General features: G+C 44.9%; 1 protein-coding gene across 3 annotated transcripts in view; it reads left to right on the top strand.

The window, feature by feature from the left end:
- MRRF (mitochondrial ribosome recycling factor) overlaps nucleotides 1–26,179 on the top strand; it is a 56,196-nt gene extending 30,017 nt beyond the window's left edge. For all 3 annotated transcript variants that reach the window (XR_010841868.1, XM_059073162.2, XM_067040786.1), the window contains 2 exons: nucleotides 15,599–15,758; nucleotides 25,624–26,179. Coding sequence is in view for 2 of the 3 variants with exons in the window: in XM_059073162.2 (XP_058929145.1) it covers nucleotides 15,599–15,758; nucleotides 25,624–25,701 (238 nt within the window). In the remaining variant the exon portion in view is untranslated. The remainder of the gene's footprint in view (nucleotides 1–15,598; nucleotides 15,759–25,623) is intronic.
- The last annotated feature ends 1,495 nt before the right edge of the window (nucleotides 26,180–27,674 follow it).

Raw genomic sequence — 27,674 nt, 5'->3', positions numbered from 1 at the left:
TCCTGTTCTTCTGCTGGGAGTGGGAAGTGGTAGAGGCAGGACTGTAATTGGGGAAGAAGTGAATGGAATGTGGGGGCCTTGGTGTAGCTTTTGTTCCTTGATTGTCTCGGTGCTTGTCTGCACCAGTGCGCTGCATACTGCTGAGCTTCTTGGAGACATGGACACTTCAGGGCCAGACAACCATCTGCAACACACCCGAGTGACCCCTCCAGTCGTCCTCAGAGCCAAACTTGACATCACTGTCTTAGGAATCCCCATTGATATTTGAAGGGCCTTCCTGGCTCACTGCATGGCAATAATAATATTAAGCAAAGTGACTACTTACTGAATGCAAACTATATTCTAGGCCTTATGCTATGTTATTTAAGTCATTCTGTTATTCTCTATTTTTTATACATGAGCTAAGTAAGCCTGAGAGAGGTTAAATAACTTGTTCAAGTTCATTTAGCTAATAAGGATAGAGTTGTGCAGGATTTAAATATGGGTCTGCTTGACATCAAAGTCTATTCTTAACGTCTATGGACCTCTGAGAGCACTTTTTCTTTTTGTAATAAGGGGCAGTAATTGGTATTTTAAAATTTAATTATATACCAACCCAAACCATGTGGAGCATAATTGCCAAAGCTCAAATAAGGATGCATAATCTGAAGTGAATTTATGGCCACTTTTTGGTGTGAGAAGCACGCTGGAATATGAAGTATTTGTTTTTGTTTTTGTTTTTAGTTTACTGAGGTGTAACTTACATATAAAAAAATGAACCCATTTCAAGTGTACATGATGATGAATTTTGACAAATATAGGTCAAATATATATCTTGACTGTAACCACTATCTCAGTCAAGATATAGACCAGTTCAGTCATCCTGAAAGTTCCCCATGACCCTTTGCAAGTCCTGTGGCCCCAGGTGACCACTTAACTGCATTTATGAGAATATAAAGTTTTTATGCTGAAATGTGAAACTTCTAGGGTATTTGTAAATTTATTCAGCAGATATTTATTAGCATCTACTGTGTGTCAGGCATAGTTCTAGACATGGGGGACACAGCAGTGAATAAGCTAGACAAAGCCTCTGCCTTTGTGGAACTCCTACTGGGGAAATGGACAGTAACACACACATGCAGTGTGAGTGTCAGCTGGCCATATTTTTCTCTCTGTGGAGAAAAACAAGGCAGTGGAAAAAAAAAGAAAGGGTGTCATAGATGGGGGTAGTGAGCTGGTGCAGTTTTAAGTAGTGTGTTCATGGAAGGCTTCGGGGGAAGGTGATAACTGAGCCGAGAACTGAGGACATGAGAGAGCAGACTAGGCTTATATTCAGCACTAAGGCAGAGGAAGCAGCAAGTGCAGAAGCCCTGAGGTGAGAGTCCACCTAGGGTGTTCAGGGAATAGTGAGAGCACTCATGTGTCTGTAGCAGAACAAGGGAGGGGAGAGAAATAGGAGATGAGGTCAGAGTGAAATGGAGAGGCCAATATCATGTAAAGTCTTTCTATTAGTCAGTGTTCTCCAGAGAAAAAGAACCAACAGGATATATATATATATATCTATACACACACACGTATATACATACCTATATGTAGATGTGTGTGTGTGTGTGTGTGTGTGTATAAAGAGATTTATTATAAAGAATTGGCTCATGTGAATATGGAGGCTGACAAGTCCCAAGATCTGCAGTCTTGGGAGACAATCTGGGGACTCAGGAGAGCTGATGGTGTAGTTCCAGTCTAAAGACCAGGAGGCTTGAGACCCAGGAAGTGCCAATGTTTCAGTTTGAGTCGAAGGCAGAAAAAAACCATTGTTCCAGCTCGAAGGCAGTCAGGCAGGAGGAATTCCTTCTTATTCAGGGGAATTCTCTATTATTTTTGTTTTAATTCAGGCCTTCAACTGATTGAATGAGGCCCGCCTATATTAGGGAGGGCAGTCTGCTTTACTCAGTCTGTTGATTTAAATGTTCAGCTCATCCAAAAACACCCTCATAGAAACACCAGAACAATGTTTGACTAAATATCTGGGTATGCTTGTGACATATAAAATTAACCATCATAGTCCTAATAGACCCTTATAAGGATTTTGGCTTCTACTTGGAATGAAATGGAAAGTCACTGGAGGATTTTGAGCTGGGGAGGGACATGATCTGATTTAGGTTTTGAAAGGGTCATTCTGCCTGGTATTTTGAGAATTATACTGTAGGAAGGCAAGGGTGAAAACAGGGACTGGTTAGGAGCTATTGTAGTAATCTAGGTATGGTGCCTGGACTAGTGTGGTAATGGTGTTGGTTAGAAGTGGTCAGATTCTGGGTACATTTTAAAGGAAAAGCTGCCAGGATTTGCTGACAGATTGGTTGTAAATTTAGGAAGAAGGAACTCAAAGATGACTTCAAGGTTTTTGGCCTGAGCAACTGGAAGGATGGAGTTGTCATTTACTGAGATGGGGCATATGTGGGAGGACAGGCTGGGTGTGAGGGAAGAGCAGGTTTTGTCCATATTTATTTTGAGATTCTACTAGGCATCCAAGTGGAGAGGTCAAGTAGGCTGTTAGGTCTGTAAGTTTAGAGTTCTGGTGACAGGTGTGGGCTCAAGAGAGAAATCTGGGAAGCATGAACATGTAGAAGAAGCCATGAAATTAGATGAGATTATTTTAGAGAGTAAATACAGATAATGAAAAGAAGGGTTTGGGAACTGAGCCTTGGACAGTCCACATCAAGGTTTATGGGTCAGGGTGATAAGGAGGAACCAGCAAAAGAGACTAAGTGGCCAGAGAACTAGGAGAGTGTGGGGTCCTGGAAACAAAGGAATTGTTTTAAAGGGGAAGGACTCAACAGCTACACCAGATATCGCTGACAGGTCAAGGAAGAGAAAGTCTAAGAATTGATCATCGGATTTAGCAACATGATTTATTTATCAGTTAACCTCTGGGTATAAAGGAAAGCACAAGGGCTTTGGGGTTAGACAGACCTAGGTTCAAATCCCTGTTCTCTCATTCTCTGGGTATATCAGCTTGGGTCCTCTGAAAACAGATGCCAGGACAGGATTAGATGTGCGAGAGATTTATGGGCAGAATGGCCTGTGAAAGAGACAGGGTGCAGGTCTGCCACTGGTGAAGAAAGGAAAAGAGGAGGACTGGGTGGAAGACGCCTCACACTGCAGTGCATTTCTGAGAAGGTCAGCCGAGCTGATGGGGCGTTCCTGAGCAAAGCTTGCGCATCAGAGGAGTCCCTGTGCCACGGGCGGCCACTGGCTGACAGTGGCCTGGGGAATGTGCTCACTGTAGTGACCTTGGGCAAGTCATTAAATTTTGCAAGCTTCAGCCTCCTTATCTGTAAAATGGGCGTTATTTCTGTGATTTTTTTTGAATGATGGGATGTTATACGTGATACTCCTAGTGTGAGGCCTGGTGTGTCATAAATTTAAATTCCTTTTTCTTATAGTATTTGTTATTATCTAATTCTCCTGGTTAAGGAGTTCTTGGAAACATTCTTTTTCTGGTTATTTGGGAGTAAAGCCAACGATATTTTCTTTCTGTTTGCTGACCGCTCTTTCAGTCCTTAACACTCTTTCCCTCTCTTCCTCACTAACCCCCTCCCCCAGCCCCATGTTCATTTTTTTTTTCCCTATCTTTTCCTCCATTTTTAGGGGTGGGAGGAGTTGAGTCATTATGTTGTAATTATCTTGGAATTTAAGTTGCTCGGGAACATTGTAGTTTGTTTGTTGAGTACTTGGTTTGTTCTTTGAATATGAATTATGGTGACCAAGAGCCCCTGGAAGGTATATCCCAAAGAAGCAAATCCGATGACTAGTCCTGCCTGTGGTGTGAGATTTGTGTAGTATTTCTGGAAAGGCCAAGGGACCTTGGCTCTTCTTGACACCCTCAGCCGACTGAACTGCTCCCCAAGGCCTCACAATTGTTGGATAATTGCCATCATTGACTCCCACTTTTCCTTCAGGCGTTGTTAGTGACAATAGACCTTATGTCTAGGCCAGGCTCCTGCCCTCAGACTTTGTTCCAAGGTGACAGCATGGAGGGGAATTCTCCTTGGGATCGGACCAGGCAGTTTCACCAGATTACAGTTAAAAGCCCTGGGATGGGGCTTCCCTGGTGGCGCAGTGGTTGAGAATCTGCCTGCTAATGCAGGGGACACGGGTTTGAGCCCCGGTCTGGGAAGATCCCACATGCCGCGGAGCAATTAGGCCCGTGAGCCACAACTACTGAGCCTGCGCGTCTGGAGCCTGTGCTCCGCAACAAGAGAGGCCGCGATAGTGAGAGGCCCGCGCACCGCAATGAAGAGTGGCCCCCGCTTGCCACAACTAGAGAAAGCCCTCGCACAGAAACAAAGACGCAACACAGCAAAAATAAATAAATTAACTAATAAATTCCTACCCCCAACATCTTCTTTAATTAAAAAAAAAAAAAAAAGCCCTGGGTTGTGGTTCTCCTAGGCTGGATTCTCTTTCACAGGTGTTTTTTCGTAGCACATGCTGATGTACAGTCTCTCATGGATGATGACCAGGTTTTTCTAGGGAGAGCAGCTGGTACGGCAGGGTAGCAGGGCCCCCAGGCTGCGTGAAACAGGGAGGGGTAGCTGCTGTGCAGCCAGGGAGAGCTGAAATTGATACCTGGAGGAGCCAGGGTTACAGTCAGAACAACTTGAATAAGAGAACCAGTGAAATGAGTTGTGTGACCTTAGCCTAGTCGCTTCAACTCTCTGAGTCTCGGTTTCCTCATCTGTAAAATGCGGTAGTAGCAATATTTACTTTTCTGAAAAGTTATTGGGAGAAACTCTTGTGGAGGATAAAGGGGAGAGGGAGCAGGAGTAGACAAGGAGAGCCTTTAGACCGGGATGCAGGTCTGATACCAGTGAAGAAAGGAAAGAAATTCACTAACTGAGAAATAATGTTATTTTTAAAATCTTCCTTATCAAGTTAACTGTTGTTGCTGAGCGTTCCCATGACTTTTTCTGCATGGTGATTGTTAACTGTTATGGGGAAGCAGTTACTGCCATCCCACAGGTGAGGAGATCGAGACATGCTACCTGCCGTTAAGCTTTCCACCTAGGAGACAAGTACTGTTCAATGACGAGAACCAGATAGGCATATGGCATCTTTTAATAGCTTTATTGAGATATAATTCACCCATTTAAAGTGCACAATACAAAGGTTTTTAGTATATTCAGAGTTGTGCAACCATCAGCACATTCAGTTTTAGGACATTTTTCATCACCCCACAAAGACATCCTGGACCTGCAGTCACTCCGCACTTCACCCCAAATCACCCTCCTAGGGATTGCTCGAGGCAACTGCTAGTCTGCTTTCTGTCTCTATAGATTTCCCTATTAACACTTCATATGAATGGAATCACACAGTATGTGGTCTTTTGTGACTGGCTTTTTTCACTTAGCATAATATTTTCAAGGTTCATGCATGTTGTAGCATGTATCAGTACTTCATTATTTTTTATTGCCACATAATATTGCATTGTGTGGATATGCCACATTTTATTTATCCTTTCATAAGCTATGAATATTTGAGTTGTTTCCGCTTTTTGGCTATTACGTATAATGCTGCTATGAACATGCTTTCAGTTCTCTTGGGTATATACATATGAGTGGAATTGCTGGGCCATGTGATAAGTCTGACTTTCTGAGGATCTGCCAAAATTTTTCACAGGGACCACACATTTTACATTCCTACCAGTAATATTTAAGGCTTCTAATTTCCCCATCTCCTTGCCAGTACTTATTGTTGTTACTGTTATTACCATGCTAGTGGGTATGAAGTGGTATCTCATTGTAGTTTTCACTTGCATTTCCCTAATGTTAATGATGTTGAGTATCTTCTCATGTGCTTGTTTGCCATTTGCACATCTTTAGAAAAATGTCTATTCAAGTCCTTCACGCAATTTTTAAACTGGGTTGTTTGTACTTTTGTTGTTGAGGTGCAGGAGATCTTTATATGTTCTGGATACTAGACTTTTATCAGATATATGAGTTTCATCTCTTTAATTATAAAAATAATACACATTTATTGCAAAAATTCAAATCCTACAGAAAAATAAAAAGTTATTTTGTTGTTCCCCAAATATTCTTCCCATAAGTAACTGTTGGTAAGTTTAATATATATCCTTCCAGATTTGAAAAGATGCATACAATGGATTTGAGGATATGGGGAGGGGGAAGGGTAAGCTGTGACGAAGTGACAGAGTGGCATGGACATATATACACTACCAAACGTAGGGTGGCTAGCTAGTGGGAAGCAGCCGCATGCCACAGGGAGATCAGCTCAGTGCTTTGTGACCACCTAGAGGGGTGGGATAGGGAGGGTGGGAGGGAGGGAGACGCAAGAGGGAAGAGATATGGGAACATATGTATATGTATAACTGATTCACTTTGTTGTAAAGCAGAAACTAACACACCATTGTAAAACAGTTATACTCCAATAAAGATGTTAAAAAAAAAAGAAAATATGCATGCACACACACACACACACACACACACACACATATTTAGTTTACATAAACGGGATTAAGTATTTGCAGTGCCACAACTTGCTTTTTTTGTCTTAACAGACTCTTCTGTACATCTTTTCATGGCGATGTCATTGTTTCTGTGCCTGCAGAGAAGTACCATTTTGAGATGGGTATAATACAGATGAGGAAACTGGGGTTCAGAAAGTTAAGTACTTTGTTCAGGGTCACAGATTAATAAGCAGAGGAGTCATTATTCAAATCGAATCTGTTTCCAAAGCCCACGTTCCTGCCACACTGTCACATTGCTTTTCGGGCTGCTGACCTGGAACCTCCCTCCTTCCAGCTCGGTGGCCTCTTTGTCTAGCTGCTGTATCGCTTTGTGGATCTCGTACCAGGGATAGTGTGTATAAGGTGCACATTCTAGGAAATATTGATAATACCCTTTTCTTCCATAAGTCACATACATATAAACCTTTAGTGATAGTGAAAGGAAAAAAATCGGAAGAGACCGCCTAATGACCTCATTTGGGCTGGGGCAGCCACCAACTGCGTTTGAGCAACTGTGGCTGCTTTTCCAGCCCTTTTCGTGCCCTCCGCCTGTTCGCCATTGCGGCTTTCCAGGGCCGTTCATTCATTCATTCTGCTGGAGGACTTCCAGGGCAGTATGTTGTTTCTCTCGACTTCCAAGCCTGGCGAGCCTCCGTGCAGTTTTAGGATGGCTGCTTTCTCTTCACCCAGCCTGTGGCTTTTTAGGAGAGCCTCCTACCATTCAGGTCCCAAGTGTGTGGAATGGGGGCCCCCTCCCTGCACAGATGTTCTGTCTGAAACACACAAGAAAGTGCAATCAGGAATCAAGAGCGGAGCATGGGCTGCGGAGAAAGTTGCCGTCAACACCTGTGCAGAAGCTGTGCCCAAAAGGACAGGCTCCTCCTCCCGCTACCCCTCTTCTGTCTTCACCCTTTGTGTCCTACACCTACTTACAGAACCTGGCAGTTGGCCGCTGGCGATCAGCTCACTGTTCTACTGTCCACCTGTAGGGACTCACTTTCTCCTTTCTCCCCACTGTGCTTAGACTTGTAGGGGAGCCGGAGGGGTAGCAGTGAACTGTGTGTCTAAGCAGGCCTTAGTGAACGAGCGGTGCCCCCCACGTCACTGCGGCTAGTAAGATTAGCTGCTTAGATTTGTCTAGCCCCAGCAGGGAGACCTGGAATTCACGAGTCAGGCTGCACTGGGCTCAGATCCCAGGTCTACCAGGAGCTTGTTGTGTGGCCTTGGGCAGGTTACTTGATCTGTCTGAGCCTCCTTTTTCTAATGTGCAAACACCAGGTACTAAGACCACTGATGTCGCAGGAATGATGTGAAGGTTCACTCAGCTAATGCACAAAGTGGGCGTCATCTCAGAGCCTGGCGTGTGGGAAGAGCTCCGCAAACGTTGGTCATTGTTATTCTGATTGAAGGGGAGCAGGTGGCACTGGGACTAGAGGACTAGGCAGTTTACCCGTGGGCCCTTGCTGCGATCAGGATGTTTCCTCCTTCTCTCCCTATCTTGCTCTCTTTTCTTCACAGCACTTACGTGTCGGTTTATAGACTTACGTGTACTCCTTCTCTCCTTCACTAGCATGTGACTAGGCCAGTTTATTTATCTCCTGTTAAAATAAAATACAGTGTGTGCTTGTGAAACAACAAAAAAAAAGAATGTGAGTAGCTGGAGCTTCGTCAGTTTGGTTCGTTGCTGTATCCCTAGAGCCTGAAACAGGAGCCAGCGTGCAGTGAGCACGATATGCAGTCAGTGTGCCCACTGCCGCTTCAGGCGCTATTTGTACATTAACTGCTATATTCATAACCATCTTTTGAGGTAGGTATGTCACTGCCCCTATTCACAGATGAAGACGCTGAGTCACGGTGGGGGGGCAGTTCTTTGTGCCCAGTGTTCCACGGTTAGTAAGGGGAAGGACAGGCGTCTTTCTCAGGGCCTGGGCCTGTGGCCACTCTGCTCTACTCTCTCTCTCTAGTGGGAGACTTCACTATTATTTTTATTACTGATCTGATTGACAGCTTTTAAAATAGTCAGAACCTACACATGCAGAATTCCTTAACCATGATCTGTCATTCGCTCTTAACACTAACTGTGGACGAAGAAAGGTAACATTTTTATTACCTACCCCCCCCACACCGCCCCCATTCACAGGTGAGCAAACAATAACAGATAGTGTTTCTTGAGCATGTCACCATGACCGGCACATTTAGTAACTCTTTTAATCCTTACAACAATCCCATTAACTTAGTGGTATTATACACATTTGACAGACGGGAACACTGAGGCAAAGAGGTAAAAGTACTCGCCCAGGGTCATAGGTCTAAGCAATGATAGATAGATCTGGGCCTCAAACGCTGGCAGCCTAGCTTCAGAGACTGTTCTCCTAAACACTTCAGTAAACACCCTTCTTTGTGATCTAGGGAGGAAAAGTTAATTGTCCACAGTTACCCAGCCTCTAAGTGGCAGAGCTGGGAGTGGAAGTCAAGTCTGCCTTGACCGCCCAACCTGTGCTCTTTGTCCTGTACACGAGAGCTGAGGTAAGAGTGACCTCCACATATCCCTGGACTTGGGTTTCCAGCCTTCTGTGGTGACGGGGAAGGAGAACGTGAGTGACTTCATCAAGGTCACTCAGCTGGGAATGTGGAGCTGTGACCCTGACCTCAACCTCGTCTCTCTTTCCATCATGCTGGGCTGTATTTCAGGATGGCATGTCTGGTTTAGCCAGGCCTCAGTCATAGGACAGGCCTTTGAAAGCAGGTGCCCACTTGTGTCCCCAGAGAAAACCGAAGGTACTGCTGATGGTAGAAATCCTTCCAAAGTGTGTGTATGATTTCCTTTGGGCTAGAAGGACATCTCGTGTCTTTATGAGACATGTAAGACAGGCTGGTGAGCTGCGGGGGGTGGGGTGGGGGGGGATGGGGGAGGTGGTGAGGAAAGAGGGGAGGGAGAATTGTGTCCCTAGGAGCATAGGAAGTCTGGCTGGGCTACACAAACAAAAACATTTCCTTCGGGGCCAGCGGCCCCAAGGCATTGGGCAGCGCCCACCAGCAAACAATAAAGCAGAGCATGTGTCTGCTGCTGATTGCAGGCCAAAGCGCTGTTGGCCGGGAGTCTCCCAGCAGCCCAGTGCGGAGGCGGGCAGCAGGCTTGCTCTTGGTGGAGCTGTCAGAGATGCGCTTCCACGGGCTGTTTGTTCCCTGCAAGTGGGGCACCCTTCTCCCTCAGCCTCCTGCCTCCCGTGGCCCCCATGCCCGCTCGTGCTCTTCCCGTCCTGCCCCCCGCTGCCCACCAGCCACTCAGCACCCTAAGTTCCTAGTGACTGAATCCTTTTCGACTGCCTTCTCCCCGAACGCGCGCATCCTGTCGTCCCCCAGCCTTGGAGATTCTGTAGTAAGGAAAGTGGCGGCCACCCCGTACTGAGCTGCTGCAGTGCATACACACTGGCCATGTGCCAAGCCCTTTGCCACCATCATTTCACTTAACCCTTGCTTCCACCCTCTTAGTAATATTCTTACTTCTATTTTACACACGAAGAGACTGAGTCAGGAGAAGTTGAACAGCACGCTCACGGGTCTGAAGCTAACAAGTGGCAGAGATGCCAACTTAGGTCTTCCTGGCTCTAACACGGGTCCGTTCTACCTTTTTAGGTCCCCTTTAAGTGACCAAAGATCCGTTTGAAGTCTGACATATTATACTGGGCTGGCCAAAAAGTTCGTTTGGGCTCTTCTGTAAGATGTTCACGAAAACCCAACCAAATTTTTTGGCTAGCCCAATAACTGGTTTTTACTGCAGTTGCCACACTGAGCGTAGCTTCCTCTGATGTACACCTGATGAATGGCTTTGCACGTGTCCCGTTCTCGTTGAAACCATAGGAAGTATCATTTCAGCCGGGGGGACTCTCTGCTTTGTGAGTTACCAGAGGGGCATGCCCCTCGGCTCATTGTTCGTGGGAACATGCTCAAGGAATTTTGCAGGAAGCCCCCATCCAGGATGTTACTGGAAGACCCGCCTGATGGAATTTGTACAAACAAAGTGTGACCCTCCCAGCTCAGCCAAAACCCCTGCCTTATGCAGGGAGGCTCTCTGACCCTGGCGGAAAAGGCTACTGTCTTCACCACCCAGCTGAGAAGCCGCTTCAGGCTAGGCCCTGAGCTCCCCATCCGCGGGCCTAGAGGCTTCTGGGCAGACTCTCGCCATATCCTTAGATCTGGTTCGTACATTGGTTTCTGCACAAAATACAAGTCTGATCACGTTTCCTCGGCCTCACTCACACGTGTGTGATATCCCATGTTGTTCTTAGAAACAAACTACTAAGACTCTTTTTCTCACCTTTTTTTCTTTTCTTTTTATTGTGGTGAGATATACATTAAAAATCTACCATTTCAGTTATTTTTAAATGTACGGTTCAGTGGGATTAAGTACATTCACATTGTGGTGCAGCCAATCTCCAGAACTCTTTTCGTCTTGCAAAACAGTAACTCTGTACCCATTAAACAACAACTCCCCGTTCCCCGACCCCCCAGGTCCGGGATAATCGCTATTTTACTTTCTGTCTCTATGAATTTGACTATACCAGGTACGTCATATAAGCAGAATCATATAATATTTTCCTTTTGATTCTAGCTTATTTCACTTAGCATAATCTTTTCAAGGTTTATCCATGTTGTAGCCTGTGTCAGAATTTCCTGCCTTTTTAAGGCTGAATGGTGGTCCACTGTGTGTTCCTACCCCATTTATGTGTCCATTCATCCATCAGTGGATCTACTAAGCCTGAATACGGCACTGAAGGGCCTGTGTACTAGTCTTGCCCTTGCCAGCCCTGCCAGCCTCCTCACTGGGCACACTCTTTCTCCTCTGCTTTCTGTGCTGCAGCCACACTGCCTTTCTTCAGTTCCCCCAGAACTTTACCTGGAAAAAGGCCTTTGTTTTACATGGGCCATTCCTTCTAGTGGGAATGATCTTCCCTAGCTTCTCCACTCTTCTTCATCTTAACTTGAATATCCCTTAACTTAAATATCTTCACATTTTCTTATGGAGTCCCACAGGAGAGCTTGCTCGCTTATTTTCATAGAGCTCAACATGTCTTTATTATGCTTCTTACCACTGTAACTTATTGATTAATTGTGCGTGTGTTTGTTTAATGACTGCCTTCCATGCCAGTCTCCTCATAAGGAGAGGTTGACAAGTTTGTCTGCACTGCTGGACTGAGCCTCTGGAGAAGTTGGACCAGGCCTGCCTCGTCTCCGGAGCTCCTCAGCCCAGCCCGGGATCTGGCAGGGAACCCCAGGGCCTCAGCCAGTGCTTGATGAGTGAATGCATGCCAAGTGCAGAGCCGGTGCTCAGAACCAACCTGCTGAGCCCGGAGCCTGGAATACAGCTAGCCTGTGCTCACAGAACCCTGTGAGTGCGAGATGGAGATGATCAGACGTATTAATCACTGGTTTGGAAAGGAATTAAAATATTTGCATAATATAGTATGTTTCTTTTCTGAAACAGATGTGCCCTCGTTGTTTCATGAGAAAGTAATTGTGTTTGATTAAAACATTCATAAACATGATCAAATTTATTCAAGGCTACTATATGTTGCTATCTTTATTGTTGGTACTTTATATAATGTGTGTGCATCTCCCAATCACCCTGTTAGGTGTTTTTATTACCTTCATTTTAGAGATGAAGAAACTGAGGCTGAGAGAGATTAATTAGCTTGCCCAAGGATAGTCAGCTTCTGAGTGATAGATACAGGAATAGAATGTCTGTCTTGACTTCAGAACCAGTGCCTTTCCATCATCCTGACTGCTTCTGATCTTGGAATTTGGACACGTTCAGCTCAACACCCGGAACCAGCATGCAGAGATGCCTGTCTTCCTCTCAGCCCTTCCTGTGCCTGGTGTCCCCTCCCCCTCCTCCCCCCACCTCCCCCACTGCACTCCCCTGTCCATTTCCTTAGAATAGTGCCTCTGTATTTGCATCCTGAAACTGAAATATTTTTGTCAGTGTCAATAATTGAATACTATTATATATGGAAACTGGTGTTAATAGTGTAGTAAGGTCACAATTACCTTAATAAATATTAAAAATACACTTTATTAAGGCCAAATTACATATATTATGAATTTGTTTTCTTTATATAGCCATTTATTCTTAAGGGTTTTTTGAGTCCCAGTTTATGTATTTTTGAATGTGTGATTTTTATTTCTCCATGTAAAATATAAATATAACAATGTAGTGAAAAAGAAGTTGGTTAGATAAATTTTTTATTTTATTAAGGATTGTCTAAAAGGCAGGCTACCTATTTCAAGTTACATATGAAACATAAGATTGAAATACTTCTCTGTAGAGAAGTTAAAAGGTTTCTTACAGACTTAGATGCATTTATTTTCTGCCCCTCCTAGTATTTCAGCAGGATTAAGTTTTTTGAATCAGTGGATCAAGTTTTAATTTTCCTGTTCCTTCCTTATACTGACATATGCTTTGGCAGAACAAAAAAGAGACCTAAACATGTCAGCATGATTTTTGTTCAATGAATTTAAAACCATAAAAGTAACAAGATCTGATCCAAATCCCTAAACTCCTGACATGGTGGTTTTGTCCTTTTCAGTCCCAAGATTCATATTACTGACTTTGAAAAAAGCTTTGTGCCTAGAAGCAGAAGTTACGGCAGCAGCGCGTAATTTATTTGAAATAGATTGCAAGGGGTAGGCAGCATGGAGTAGTGGGAAGAATACAGGCTAGAAAATTCTGGATTTGAATCCCAGGTCTGTCACTCAGGCCCATCTGTGTACCTCAATTTCCTCATTGGAAAATGGCGATTTTAGAATCTAGTTTGATAAGTTGTGAGGTTCAGTGAGGTAAAGTACTCATCTGGCATTGAGGGGCTCAATAATGGTAGTAATCAGGATTATTTTTATTTTGAGAATGTTTTAAGAATTTGAGAATTTTGAGAATTCAAATAGCTGGATCCAGAAGGATTTAGTTATCACATAGCTGTCCACTTTGTCCTCAGAGTTTATTCTTTCTCAAAATTCTTTAATTTTTTTTCTCATCCTATCAGGAAAAAAATACCAGGTAAATGCCACTAAATCTTTAACACCTGTTTGTCACTGTTTCACACGGAACATATACCCAGAACTTGGGATTATCCTTACTAAACCAAAACCACGTAGATTTGAGGATCAGGAACCATATGCCAGTGATCTCCAATTCAGGACCCAGGAGGGAGAGGAATTTTTTTTTTTTTTTTTTGCGGTACGCGGGCCTCTCACTGCTGTGGCCTCTCCCGTTGCGGAGCACAGGCTCCGGACGCGCAGGCTCAGCGGCCATGGCTCACGGGCCCAGCCGCTCCGCGGCACGTGGGATCTTCCCGGACCGGGGCACGAACCCGCGTCCCCTGCATCGGCAGGCAGACTCTCAACCACTGCGCCACCAGGGAAGCCCGTGGACCTTATTTTCTTCATCTATAAAATGGAGCTCGTGATCTCACAAGACCCTCTGTGATACAGCTTTCCAGCCTCTTTTCTTGTTACTCCCTTCTCTGTTATCTGTGCTCCAGTCAGCTCCTCACATGCACATGATCTCGTTGTAACTTAAAGCCTTTGTACGATGTTCTTTCTTCCTCCTGGAGATCCCTACCTGTACTGGCAACTTTGCCCTCATTCTTGAGATCCTTGTGGTATATTAGTCAGGATAGGATGGGTAGTGCTATAGTAACAAGCAGCCCCCAAATCTCCATGGCTAAAACAACAAATTTATTTCTTGCTCGTGATGCATGGGGCACTGTTCACCATAGTCTCTCTGGGGCCCAAGCTGATGGAAGCTCCCTCCCAACTTGCACTGCTCTCGCTGGCTTATAAACCTTCTGCCCTGAGGCGACACCCCTTCTGCCCGCATCTCATTGGCCAAAGCGAGTTGCACAGCCACACCAAACTTCAGAGGGGATGGGAAAGTGCATTCCTACTGGAAGGAATAAAAGCCAGAATATTAGTGAACAAACCTAATGACTACCGTGCTTAGATATTATTTCCTCAGGAAAGTCTTCCCTCCCCAAACTCAGACACGCTGTATTGTAAAGGTCTGTTTACTTAGCTCTCTCCCTAGCTAAGCTCCCTCAGAACAGGACAGAGGTCTGTCACCTTCATCGTAGCACACTCTGTACAGCCAGCACTCCGACAGGTAGTAGGCACTCAGCGCGTACACGACCAAAAAAATGAAGTTAGGACAAACGTGCTAGGCTACTTTGCTGGCTTGTTGTGATGATTAAAAGTGAATTAGGAATAATAACTGCTTCATACAGTTGTTGTAAGGGTCAACTTACAAAAACGTATAAAGTGCCTGTCGCAGGTGTTTATAATAGGCCTTCAATGTGCTTGTTATTATTATGATGAGGATATTAATAATAAAAATAACTGACATTAAGCATTTTTAATGTGCCAGACACGCTCCTGGGTACTTTATGGAAGTTAACTGGTGCAGTGGTTCTCACATGTTGTGTCTGGGTCAGTGTTGAGGTGATTCACAAGTCATCTGCTATAATAATAGTTAAGATTCTGAAGGTTGCTGCTTATTTGCTTTGGGTGATTTAGAGATACAGAGATGATGCTATTTCTGTAGTGTCATCATCCATTGGCGCCGCTTTCTTTAGCTGGAGACAAAGGGGTGGAATTCTAGCTAACAGTTGCTTCCTTTTATTGAGCACTTCAAATGTGCCAAGGTCAGTGCTAAACAATATACACGCATCATCGCATAATCTTCACACCACCCATTTAAGTCAGGGACGGACTATCCCCATTGTACAGATGGGAACTCTGAGGAGGGGAAGTCAGCTAGGCATCTGGTAAGGGCCATGGCCAAGATTTGACTTCAGGCCTAGACTCCCTGGCTCATGCTTTTAAGCAACACTCTTCTCACTGGCTGTTCCCAGCTGTCTCACCAGGAACTTTTCTTGACCTTGAGCATCCCCGTGGGCGTGTGTCAGGAAAGTGAAGACCCTCCACTGGCAGAGAGTAAAGTTACAAACTGCTGAGCTAGTGGACAAAGTGATGTTGAATTCTTGGCTGGCTGTTAACGTGTGGGATGATTTTGTTGATTGTTCTTTTGTCTTTTATCAGAGTAACCAGGGAGCACAGGGAAATGCTGGTGAAACTGGCTAAACAGAACACCAACAAGGCCAAAGACTCTTTACGGAAGGTTCGTACCAACGCAATTAATAAGCTGAAGAAGGCGAAGGACAAGACCTCGGAGGACACCATTAGGCTCATAGAGAAACAGGTACCGTTGCCAACACATGTAGTGCTTATGTATCTGACCCAGAAGGTCACTTGTTCATGTCTGAAGTGAGGAGAATGAAAATGGAATACTCCTAGTTCTTTTACTGATGTGATCAGTATTGGCTGAGTCTCTGTTCTGGACCTGGCCCTTCACTGGACCCTGGGAATAAGGAGGAGGAGAGGAAGCTGCTGACCTTCCACTGTGTTCCAGGCTCTAAGCTGAACGCTTTACAGCACTTCATTTATCCTCGTCACTACAAAGCTGTGAGGTGGGTGGTGAGGAAACTGAGGTCCACAGAAGGTAGATAACTTGCCCAAGGTCACACTGCTGGTAAATGGCAGCAGTGCGATCCAAACCCAGCAGCTGATCTCAGAGGCTATACTCTGATGCTCTCCTGTCTGTGCTCGGTTGTCTGGGTGTGGAGAATCGGGGACTTGGCACTGTTCTTAGTGTGCTGAGTAGTGGTACTTCAACAAGTCCTAAAGGAGCTACTGGAGTGAAATAGTGAGAGGCGAGGGGGAAATGTTGAACAGCGTGTGTACAGGTATGGTGATGGAAAAGAACACCATTCACGTAGATAACCGTAGCTGGAACCCGGGGTGACACTGGGAATGGACAGAGAAGACACGTCCAGAGGTTCCCACATTGGCTGTGCATCTTTATCAGTCATCCGTGGCCACAAGGATGCCGTGTGGCAGAGTACCTCAAAACTCAGTGATTTATATATCAAGCATTATTTCTTATTCTTGTTTCTGTGGGTCAGCTGGGATGTAGCTGTTCTAGGCTGGGCTCAGTGTACTTGCCTTCAGATCTTGGACGGGGCTCAAGTCTGCTGTACATCTCTCCAATCTTCTGGAGTCAACAAGCTTCCCAGGGCATCTTTTCATGGCAACAGCAGATGCCAAGAGCATAATCCCAGCTCCTCAAGTACCTTTTAAGCACCTGCTCTTGTCACAACCCACAGTCCATGCAAATCTCATGGGCCAACCCCGGCACCACCGGGGCAGGGAAGTATATATGTTCATGGAGGCCTGGGGGAAGGAGTGAATACTTGTTGAACAATAATCTAATCTATCATCACAGCATTCCAGTCACTTGAGGACCTAATAAAAATATGTATAGAGGGCTTCCCTGATGGCGCAGTGGTTGAGAGTCCGCCTGCCGATGCAGGGGACGCGGGTTCGTGCCCCGGTCCGGGAAGATCCCATGTGCCGCGGAGCGGCTGGGCCCGTGAGCCATGGCCGCTGAGCCTGCACGTCCGGAGCCTGTGCTCCGCAACGGGAGAGGCCACAACAGTGAGAGGCCCGTGTACCTCAAAAAAAAAAAAAAAAAAGTATATCCTCCCCTCCCCTCCCCCTCCACTACCAGAGACTGAGTCAGTGAGGCCGGGTGGGGGGGGCCTAGGGGTATGCATTTTAAAATGCTCCCCAGGTAATTCTGAAACAGGAGCTCCCTTGAACGATTATTTTTTCAGACAGTGGGGCCTCACACTTGTGTTCAAAAGATGGCTGTGGTGGCTGGGTGGAAAATGGATGGTAAAGGGTGAAGCTGGAGGCCCGGAGGCTGTTGCAGAACTCCAACCAGGAAATGATGGTGGCCTGAACTTGAGTGGTACCAGTGGAATTAAGACGGGAAGATGAATTTACCAGTCTTGAGGAGATAGAGTTTTTAATGTTTAGCATAATATAAAGGGCTTTCCCAAAGCCTCCTCGTCCACAGTAAAAGCATTATGTTAGGAAGAATGAACAGGAGTGTGGCCAGGATGGGGAGTAAAGAGGGAAGATGCGGGAGGCTAGGAGAGCCGTTAGGGGGTCATCAGGAGGAGGCCGTAAACTGGCTGCTACTCCCTTCTCTTAGACTCGCAGTTAGAATGCTAGTCGTCGACCAGGCCCAACAGTCACCCAAGGGAGAATTTTAGATGGATGCCTGGCCCGCTCCTGCATTTTCTGATTCAGTAGGTCTGCCTAGGAATGTGCTTTTTTTTTTTTTTTTTTTAAAGAAGATGTTGGGGGTAGGAGTTTATTAATTAATATATTTATTTTTGGGCTTCCCTGGTGGCGCAGTGGTTGAGAGTCCGCCTGCCAGTGCAGGGGACACGGGTTCGTGCCCCGGTCCGGGAAGATCCCACATGCCGCGGAGCAGCCGGGTCCGTGAGCCATGGCCGCTGAGCCTGCGCGTCCGGAGCCTGTGCTCCGTAATGGGAGAGGCCACAACAGTGAGAGGCCCGCGTACCACCAAAATATATATATATATATATATATATATATATATTTATTTATTTATTTATTTATTTTTGCTGTGTTGGGTCTTCGTTTCTGTGTGAGAGCTTTCTCCAGTTGTGGCAAGCGGGGGCCACTCTTCATCACGGTGCGCGGGCCTCTCACCATCGTGGCCTCTCTCGTTGCAGAGCGCAGGCTCCAGACGCGCAGGCTCAGTAGTTGTGGCTCACGGGCTTAGTTGCTCCACGGCATGTGGGATCCTCCCAGACCAGGGCTCGTACCTGTGCCCTCTGCGTTAGCAGGCAGATTCTCAACCACTGCGCCACCAGGGAAGCCCAGGAATGTGCATTTTTAGAGAACTCCCAGATACGCACGCGAAAGCAGACAGGAAATGTAGTGACCTGGAAGCATTGCAGCGATACCCCTGTAATGGCACCAGTGTTAGAAAGAGGTTGTTCCGCACTTGATGTCTTATAACCTTGGAGAAGTTACTTGACTCCGTGGACTCTGTTTCTCCTGTACAAAGGGATTTGTAATTCTTCCCTTGAAGGGTTGCCCTGGGATGCTAGAAGTACCATTAGAGTATGTGACACCTAGCCCCTCGGAGCGCCCTTCCTGACCTCTTTGTTCCCTCCTCTTTGCCTGCGTGAGGTTCAGAGACTAGGCCAGCCTTTTCTGAGCACTGCCCAGGCCTTGTAAGAGTCTAGCTGGGGCAGCTCCTTGTCTATCTCCCAGGGAATTCCATCGCTGCAGTTGACACTTGGCCTCTGTGTTGCTTCCCGGTGGTGAGCCTGTGGACCTCTGGGGCCTGTCAGGCACTCCTCACTCAGCAAGTCTGGGCATCTGCCTCAGGGACCAGAGCCCACGCTCCTTGAAAAAAGGAAGAATGATCAGATATCCAGCAGTCTCGTTTTTCTTTTTGTTGTGATCTGTCTTCTTGTACTTTTAAAAAAATTATTGAGGTAACATTGATTTATAATACTATATGTTTCATGTATACAACATTATATTTTGACTTCTGTATACATTGCAGTGTGGTCACCACCAAAAGTTTAGTTTCCACCCGTCACCATACAGTTGACCCCCTTTACCCATTTTGTCCTCCCCCCACCCCGCTTCCCTCTGGTAACTACTAAATCCATTTTGTTTATCTGTGTGCTTGTTTTTGTTTTGTTTGATTTGTTCACTAATTTTGTTTTTTGGGTTTTTAGTTTTATTATTTTTTTATACCAGCACTCTTTTATTTTTTCTTTAAATTTATTTATTTTTATTTTTGGCTGCGTTGGGTCTTCGCTGCTGCGCGCGGGCTTTTCTTTAGCTGCGGCGAGCGGGGTCTCCTGTTCGTTGGCGGTGCGCAGGCCTCTCGTTGGGTGGCCTCTCCAGTTGTGGAGAACGGGCTGTAGGCACACGGGCTTCAGTAGTTGTGGCACACGGACTCAGTTGTTCTGCGGTGTGTAGGATCCTCCCAGACCAGGGCTCGAACCCGTGTCCCCTGCATTGGCAGGTGGATTTCTAACCACTGCTCCACCAGGGAAGCCCCTATACCAGCACTCTTTTTTGTTTGTTTGTTTGTTTGTTTATGTTTTTTGTGGTACGCGGGCCTCTCCCTGTTGTGGCCTCTCCTGTTGCGGAGCACAGGCTCCGGACGCGCAGGCTCAGCGGCCATGGCCCACGGGCCCAGCTGCTCCATGGCATGTGGGATCTTCCCGGACTGGGGCACGAACCCGGTCCCCTGCATCGGCAGGTGGATTCTCAACCGCTGCGCCACCAGGGAAGCCCTATACCAGCACTCTTGATAAAACCTACTTGACAAAGATCTCACCCGAAGCCTTCACTCATTATCACCTGCCTTTTCACCTTCCTCTTCAGATTAGACTTTTTTATTCCGTGCTTATTACTGTTGATTATTATTATTTTCCAAAATGAAAACAACTTTATTCGTTTTTTTCTTATACTAAATTAATAGATGTTTAGTGTATATTAAAAAATTAAGAAGAAAGTAATTGCAATCTCATCACCCAGAGATTACCCTTGTTAACATTTACTTGCAGGCCTTCAGGTTATCTCTGTAAACACATATGTAATATTACATGAAAAAGGATCATACTATATATACTACATGATATATCCAGTGCAATAATCTTTATTATTTAAGATATTATCACTTAAATATTAGTTCTTACCATTGTTGTTAATAACTTTATTTACCGTGATATGGTTAAAAGTTTGCACAAGAAAAATACTCAGTTGGGACTTCCTGGGGGTCCGTGGTTAGGACTCGGCACTTTCACTTATAGGTTCTGGGTTCGATCCCTGGTCGGAGAACTAAGATCCTGCAAGCCATGTGGTGTGGCCAAGAAAGGGAAGGAGGGAGGGAGGGAGGGAATACGTTTTATGTCTAACCTTTATGGATTTTTTTTTTCCCTTCACATATCTAAGTAAAGCCACTGTAACGATGGTTATCCTTTTGTGTGTGTGTGTGTGTGTGTGTGTGTGTTGTCTTTGCACGCTTCATTTTGTTCTTTTTCCCCAACAGAAGGCACCGATCTGGAGTTTGGGGTGTGATTTTTTTTGTTTTTATTTTTTATTTATTTTTTTTAAATAAGCAAGGCAGGGGCTGATTGTTGCTTTATCAAAAAGTTTTTGTAAATGTATTTGTTTACTTTGTTTCTGAGCAGTGTAGGCTCATTGTAGAAAATGTAGAGAATTCAGAAGACTGTCTTAAAAATGGAGAAAAATTCACCCCATAGTCCCACATTTGGGGATATTTCTCCTTCCCCCCTCCCTTTTTTTAACTACATAGTTTTTAGCATGATTGAAAACTTACAGTTTACATACAATTTTGTATCCGGGTTTTTATTTTATGTTTAGCATTGACTATTAGCATTTTCTTTTCCTTAAAAAAACTCCTTGTAAACAGCCACGTTCTGACGGTTACAAAATAGTCCATCTTGTGGTTATACCATAATTCACTTTCATAAGCCCTCTTGTTGGACATTTAGTTTGTTTAAACATTTTTTGATATAAATAAGGTTGCAGTGAATATTTTTATAGATAAATCTTTGTTGAAATGACTTCCCTAGGGTAGAGTCTCATGTGTGGAATTAATGCACAAAGGGAACACATATTTTTAAGGTTCTTGATACGTGCTGTCTAAATCACTTGCAGGGTGTTTAGAATATGTGTATTTTTAAATTTTTTTGCCTTTCTAATCCCTAACATTTGAACCTAGAATTTTTAATGTGAACTTAAAGTGTTGCTCATCTTAGAAGTATTGTTTTTACTTCCACACTCTGCAGAAAATATTTAGTTATTCTTTCTATAAATCCATAAACCTTTCTAGAGGATAATATGGTAGTATATACCAAAACCCATACAATTTCTGATTCATTGACTTAGGGATTTATTTAAAATAAGTTATCGAGAATCTTATCTACAGCGGTGTCCATTGATGTATTATGTATAATAGAAAACTGGAAACTGTCTAAATTTCTGATAGTAGGAAAATAGCTTGTTTTACATCCATTCCCTGGAATCTCTATATATAGACAGTTATACTTTACAGATACAGTAATTGCTTTTGGAATGTATTTTCTTAAGGTCGGTTACACTATAATATTCCATTTTTATAATGAAAAAGTATCATGTATGTGAAAAAGTTGGCAGCTTATTTACTTCAAAATGTTAATGGTGGTCATTTGGATTATGAACAATTGTAATTTTATTCTTTGTGAAGTTTCCTTTTTTTTAAATTTCCAAAATTCTTTTGAGTCAGATTTTTAAAAACTGTATTATAAAAGTGTTTCGGGCTTCCCTGGTGGTGCAGTGGTTGAGAATCCGCCTGCCGATGCAGGAGACACGGGTTCGTGCCCTGGTCCGGGAAGATCCCACATGCCGCGGAGCAGCTAAGCCCGTGAGCCATGGCCGCTAGGCCTGTGCGTCTGGAGCCTGTGCCCCGCAACGGGAGAGGCCACAACAGTGAGAGGCCCGCGTACCGCAAAAAAAAAAAAAAAAAAAAAAAAGGTGTTTCATCTTTGGTGTATAAGAATAAAAGGATTCAGTTGTAGGTCCTATTCCTGCAGTCATGTCTGATCCCCACCTCTCCTCTACAACCTTCCCAACCCCCAGCCCAGGCCAGCTCTGCTGAAGAAGGACCGGGGTCTTCCCACTTGGGACTCTGACATCTGTCAGCCTGCTGTTTCACCTTCACTTTAGTTTGCTATAAATGGGTCTGCTGAACATGAAAGCACTTGGCAGAAACCACCGGTAAATCCGGCCAAGATCCTTTCACTGCCGCTTTTTTCTGAGAAACAGAGCCGCTCTGAAGTGAAGCTGGGTGCTAGTGGGGCTGAAGGGCTCCTAGCAGACTGTGCAGGCAGGCAGGCAGGCAGGCTGGACTGAGTGGGGCAGTAGGTGGGAGCAGCACCCACTGGCACCGTGGGCGCTCCGAGCTTTGCTCCGCAGGCCACGCCCCCTGCCAGGGGTGTCCTGTGTGCTCTTAAGGGGCTCCCTTTTCTGCCTCTGCCTTTCATTTTCCTGAACATACAAGGAGCCAACGTGATGACGATGATGATCATGACCATGACAGTGACGATGGTGTTGGTGATGACGTCGTCGTCTTTATGAGGCAGCGTGTTGTAATGGAAAGGGCTCTTGCTCTGGAGTCAGACCGGGCTGGATTCGAATTCTAGCTCTTTCACTTCTCAGCTGTTAAGGTCAGCAAATGGCTTCACCTTTCTGGGCCTGTTTCCTCATCTGTAAAGTGGGAGGAGTAATGCCTATCTCACAGGATTGGTAAGAGGACCAAATGACACAACATACTTTCAAGTAGCTAGTATGGTTGCTGGTCTTCAGTAATTGCCGTCTTTGTCCATCCTAGTCTTCTCTCTCTCAACCTTATGGCTTTGAATATGGGAATGGGATTAACTGTTTTAATGAGTCTAGCACAGCCTCCCTTGAATGAGGAAGGACTAGGCCAGGTTCTGTGGGCTCCGCAAAGGGAGTAGTAGCATTAAACTGGCAATCAGGGTGAGTTCTTGGCTCCGTCATACCACTGACTTTTTATGTGATCTTGGGCCGCTTAGTTAACATCCTCTGCCTTGGTCTACTCCTCTGTAAAATGGGGTAACACCTGCCCCACCTGCCTTATAGTATAGGTATGTAACATTGTTGGATTTGAACGAAGTAACAGAGGACAAAACATTTCTGCATAGTGTGAACTACTGTGCAACTGTCAGGTGAAATCGTTAATATTCACAGTATGTTAAAGGGAGATAATAATAATATATCTTACATTTTGAGGATTATGTGAAATAATGATGTAAAGTTTTTAGCCCAGTGTTTGGCTCCTAGTAAATAGATGCTCTTGTTGGTATCCTTGTTGTTGTTAATCATCGTTATTTTAAGATGGAAAAGATGAACTTGCAGGTGGACTGTCCCAAGCGCATTTTGTGCCCATACTATGGCAGAGTTAGTAAATGTTTTCATCAATTGATTAATTTGAAAAGAAATCAGAAAATGATAGTAAAAATCAGAGTAACACAAGCAACATTTACATAGCAAATAACCAGTTTAAACGTACTTGTATATTCATGATTTTGTTTAACCCTCACAGTTACTCTCTGAGGAAGGGACTAGCATCCCCATTTGAGAGATGAGGAAACTGAGACTCAAAGTGGAAACTTGCGCATTGTCACCCCACTGAGAATTTAACCCATGACCCATGTTATCAGATTGTTCCTGTAGGTACTCTCCCTCCCCCCAGTCCCAGTCTCTGTCTCCAAACACCATTTTTCCAGAGGAGGCTTGCAGCCCTCGTTCCTGGCCATCCCAGGCTGCCACCCTGCAGGTGCTGAAGTGCTGCTGGGCACCACGCCACACCCCATGCAAGGCGGCCGCTTGGGGTGGGGGCACAAGAAGCCTGCCAAGGGCTTGTGTCGGCTGAGTGAGGAGGCCCAAGCGGCTGTTTCAAGCTGGTCCTGTTCTGGAGTGCCCAGCAGCCCCAGCTCTCCCCACTACAAAATATGCAGCTGCTGCTATGGCAAGATCCTGGCTGTCTCCCTGCCTGGGACCAATTGCTCCAAATCCTTTCCAGTGCATTTATTTCCCAGTTCCTGGCCAGGGCCTGTGGTCTGCAAATAAAGATGTCACACAGCCGCTGCGCTGCTGAGCACACAGATCCTGGGCACCACGCAGCCCCCTTCAGAACTTCCTGCCTGAGGCTTCCTGCCTGAGGTCCCTTTACACGTGAGAGGGAGGCTGCAACACTCACTAAATTTTGTACTGTGTTTTGTTTTTCATTCTTTGAGGGAGTATATGTTTATTGCAGAAAATGTGGAGAATATAGAAAAGCACAGAAAACTAATAATTATTCATTTAGCAAATATTTCCTGAGCACTTGCTATGTACTAAGTTTTATGCTAAATGTGACAGATACCGACATGAATAATACATTTCCTGTCTTCCCATCACTAAAAGATAATCACTATTAACATTTTGACACATTTTCTTTTAGTTTAAAAAATATGTGTATTTTTAACATATTTGAGATCATTTCTACTATGTATATACACATTTTGTATTCTGCTTTTTCTTTAATTCAAGGGTAACATGAGCATGTTTCCATGATATTATAAATAATATCTTGAAACATTATTTCTTTTTCTCTGATTACAAAAGCAATCCAGGCTTGTTATAAAACAGACATTTCAGAGCTATATACTGGAATGTTATTTATATTTATACCCTCTCCATGAGAAATAGACAGTCTTAACCCTTTTTAACGTCTGTATGTATTCAATTACATGTGCTGTCATTTTAAATTTTCTGATTTATGATTATAAGCTTTGGTATATATCTTTGCATATAGAACTTAAGAACATTTTCTCGGATTCCATTTATGTGGTAATTTCCCAGTTGAGAGAGTTTGGGGTTAAAAAATGGTAATAAGAACATTTGCATCAATTTGAATTCCTATCAGTGATATGTGAGTTTGTCCATTTCACCATAGCTCTGGCATTGAATATTATAATTAAAAACCACAACATCAAATTTTTTAACTATGATAACTAAATTATATCCTGTTTTAATTTGCATTTCTTCAGTGTCTATTGAATTTTCCATGTTTGTTAACCAGAGGTACTTCATCTTTTTTCAGTACTTTTTTTCTGCTTGTCTATTGGGATCTTAATATTCTCCTTATTAATTGGTATGAGGGCTTTATATGGCAGAGTGTCTGAGGTGTAGGAAGTTCTAGATGTTCATTAAGGGACAGATAAGACTGGCTTCTCTGCACTCTGTAATAATAGTTAACTGTTTTGGGCTGTGCAGTCAGACTACCTGGGATTAAAGTCTGTCATTGCTGCGTTCTAGCTGTGTATCCTGAACAAGTGATTTTTAACCGCCTCAGTTTCCTCATCTGTGAAATGGGAATGATAATACTATCTCATGGTTTCTATTTCTTGCCGTTAGGAGTCAATAAGGGTATGTATACAAAGTTCTTAGTACAGTGCCTGGCTGGGATGCAATTCATGTGAGCTTTTGTCACCATTATTATTTCCCAGATAACCTTTCATAATTCTGGAATATTTCTTCCCCTCCCCTTCTCAGCCCCAGTTATCAGGTTGTCTCATTTTGTGTTTCTGCAGATCAGCCAAATGGCCAACGACACAGTGGCAGAGCTGGACAGACATCTGGCAGTGAAAACCAAAGAACTCCTTGGATGAAAACCCCCAGGGGCCAGTAGTACTCCCAAGCCCAGTTTCTAGTGGATCCCATGGGTGGCAAATTGGCACCTCTCTACCCCATCCACACGGAAGGCTGTCACCATGCACTTGTCAGTCCGTGGAAAGCCCAGCCTTCCAGTGACACACTGTTGATTCTCTTCCTCCTGTCCCCTGTCCACCCCATCTGCTCTGGACCTTCTGGCCTGGCTGGCCCTCAGAGAGTCTCTGTTGCTGACAGAGGGCCTTTACTTGGGTCATTTGCCTTGACTGTGACGTCCCCGAGCTGTCAGGACCATTGGCAGGCTTAGCACTGCCTGCTCCTCATCTTGGTAGCCTCCTTTTCAAACAATTAGTCAGGCCCTGTCCCCACCTTTGAACTCTGCTTGGGACAATGTGGGCCTTCACCTGTGCCTGGATACCTTTGCTAGAGGCACATTTTCACCAAACAATAAAATCTAAATAAATTGATTGGAAAGAATAACAACTGCAAAGGAAAGGATGGAATCAGTCTGAGTTAATGATCTCTAAGTACCTATGTGTAAAGCATCCAGAGCAGTGCTTTTGCCTCTGAGTCATCACACATGCTCTTGTCTCTGCCTGGACCATTCTCCCACTCCTCACCTGGCTGGTCCCGTTCAGCCTTGGCTGTCAGCTTGGATAGCACTTCCTTGAGGAAGTCTTTGTTTTTTCCCCCAACCTAGGACGCCTGTTATTGGCTCTTCTAGCACTGTCCATTGCTTTTATCTGAACCTTAATTGTTCTTTTTGATAATTAGTCTGTATATTTTTAGTTTCCTTAGAAGTTAGCATAACGCCTGGAACATAGTAGGCGTTCAAATGTGCTGTGAATGAATTGCACATAGTAGCTACTCAACAAATGCTGGCTTTTTTCCCTTTCTTTCTGGTCTTAACACGGTTGTTCTGTCATTTTCTACTCTTCCCTTTGTCCTCAACATTTACTTGGTAATGCGATCCCTGTCCCCGGGGCCTACCTGTTATGGATGGACGAGTGGTTTATTGTGGCTCATCTTTGGGTACTAGGTAGGTTAAGTTAGGTGTCCCCCCCCAGCAATTTTTTTCCTTTGTTCTTTTGTTCATTCATTCATTCATAATATACCCATCATGAGCTAGATACAGTTCTAGGTAATATTTTTAATCTTCACAGTAAACTCACAAGATGCGTATTATCTCCATTTTACAAACAGGAAAACTAAGACTTGACAATATTAGATAACTTGCCCAAAGTGTTAGAGGTTTCCTTATTCAACGTCAGTCTCATTCCAGAGAGAGGGGAGAGCTCAGAGAGGTTACGTTGTTTTGCTTGGCGTTACACAGTTAGCAACTGGCAGACCTGGGGGGCACGTGGGGGCCTGATCTCAGTCGTGCTCCTCCCACTTCATCCTGCTGCTGTCACAAACGGTGAGCACCAGCTTTGTGCCAGGGGCTGTGCTCTGTGCTGGGAATACAAAGATGGGTGAGATGTGACCCCTGTCTCTGAGAGGTGCATGGCCACTGGCCTGAGCTGCTGTCTGATGTCTTGGGTGGAAGGTAGGAAGTTTATTCCAGTTCTGCCAGATGTCTGCCTTTATTTATTTATTTATTTATTTATTTATTTTTTGCGGTACGTGGGCCTCTCACCACTGTGGCCTCTCCCGTTGCGGAGCACAGGCGCCGGACGCGCATGCTCAGCGGCCACGGCTCACGGGCCCAGCCGCTCCGCGGCACGCGGGATCTTCCCGGACCGGGGCACGAACCCGCGTGCCCTGCGTCGGCAGGCGGACTCCCAACCACTGCGCCACCAGGGAAGCCCCAGATGTCTGCCTTTAGAAAGGAACCCACTCTGGCAGCAGCAGGGCCTGGCTGCCTTCCTTCGGAGCAGCATCCAAGAAGTTATCATTGCTGTTTGACGCCTCTCAGACTCTGTCCTGTGCGAGAGGCAATCGGGGTTGCGCTTCTCCCTGTGCTTTGTACTGG

The sequence above is a fragment of the Kogia breviceps genome, chromosome 8 (assembly GCF_026419965.1).
Source record: "Kogia breviceps isolate mKogBre1 chromosome 8, mKogBre1 haplotype 1, whole genome shotgun sequence".
Classification (NCBI taxonomy): domain Eukaryota; kingdom Metazoa; phylum Chordata; class Mammalia; order Artiodactyla; family Physeteridae; genus Kogia; species Kogia breviceps.
Note: the sequence above shows the minus strand (reverse complement) of the source record. Positions and strands in the feature narration are given on the sequence as shown.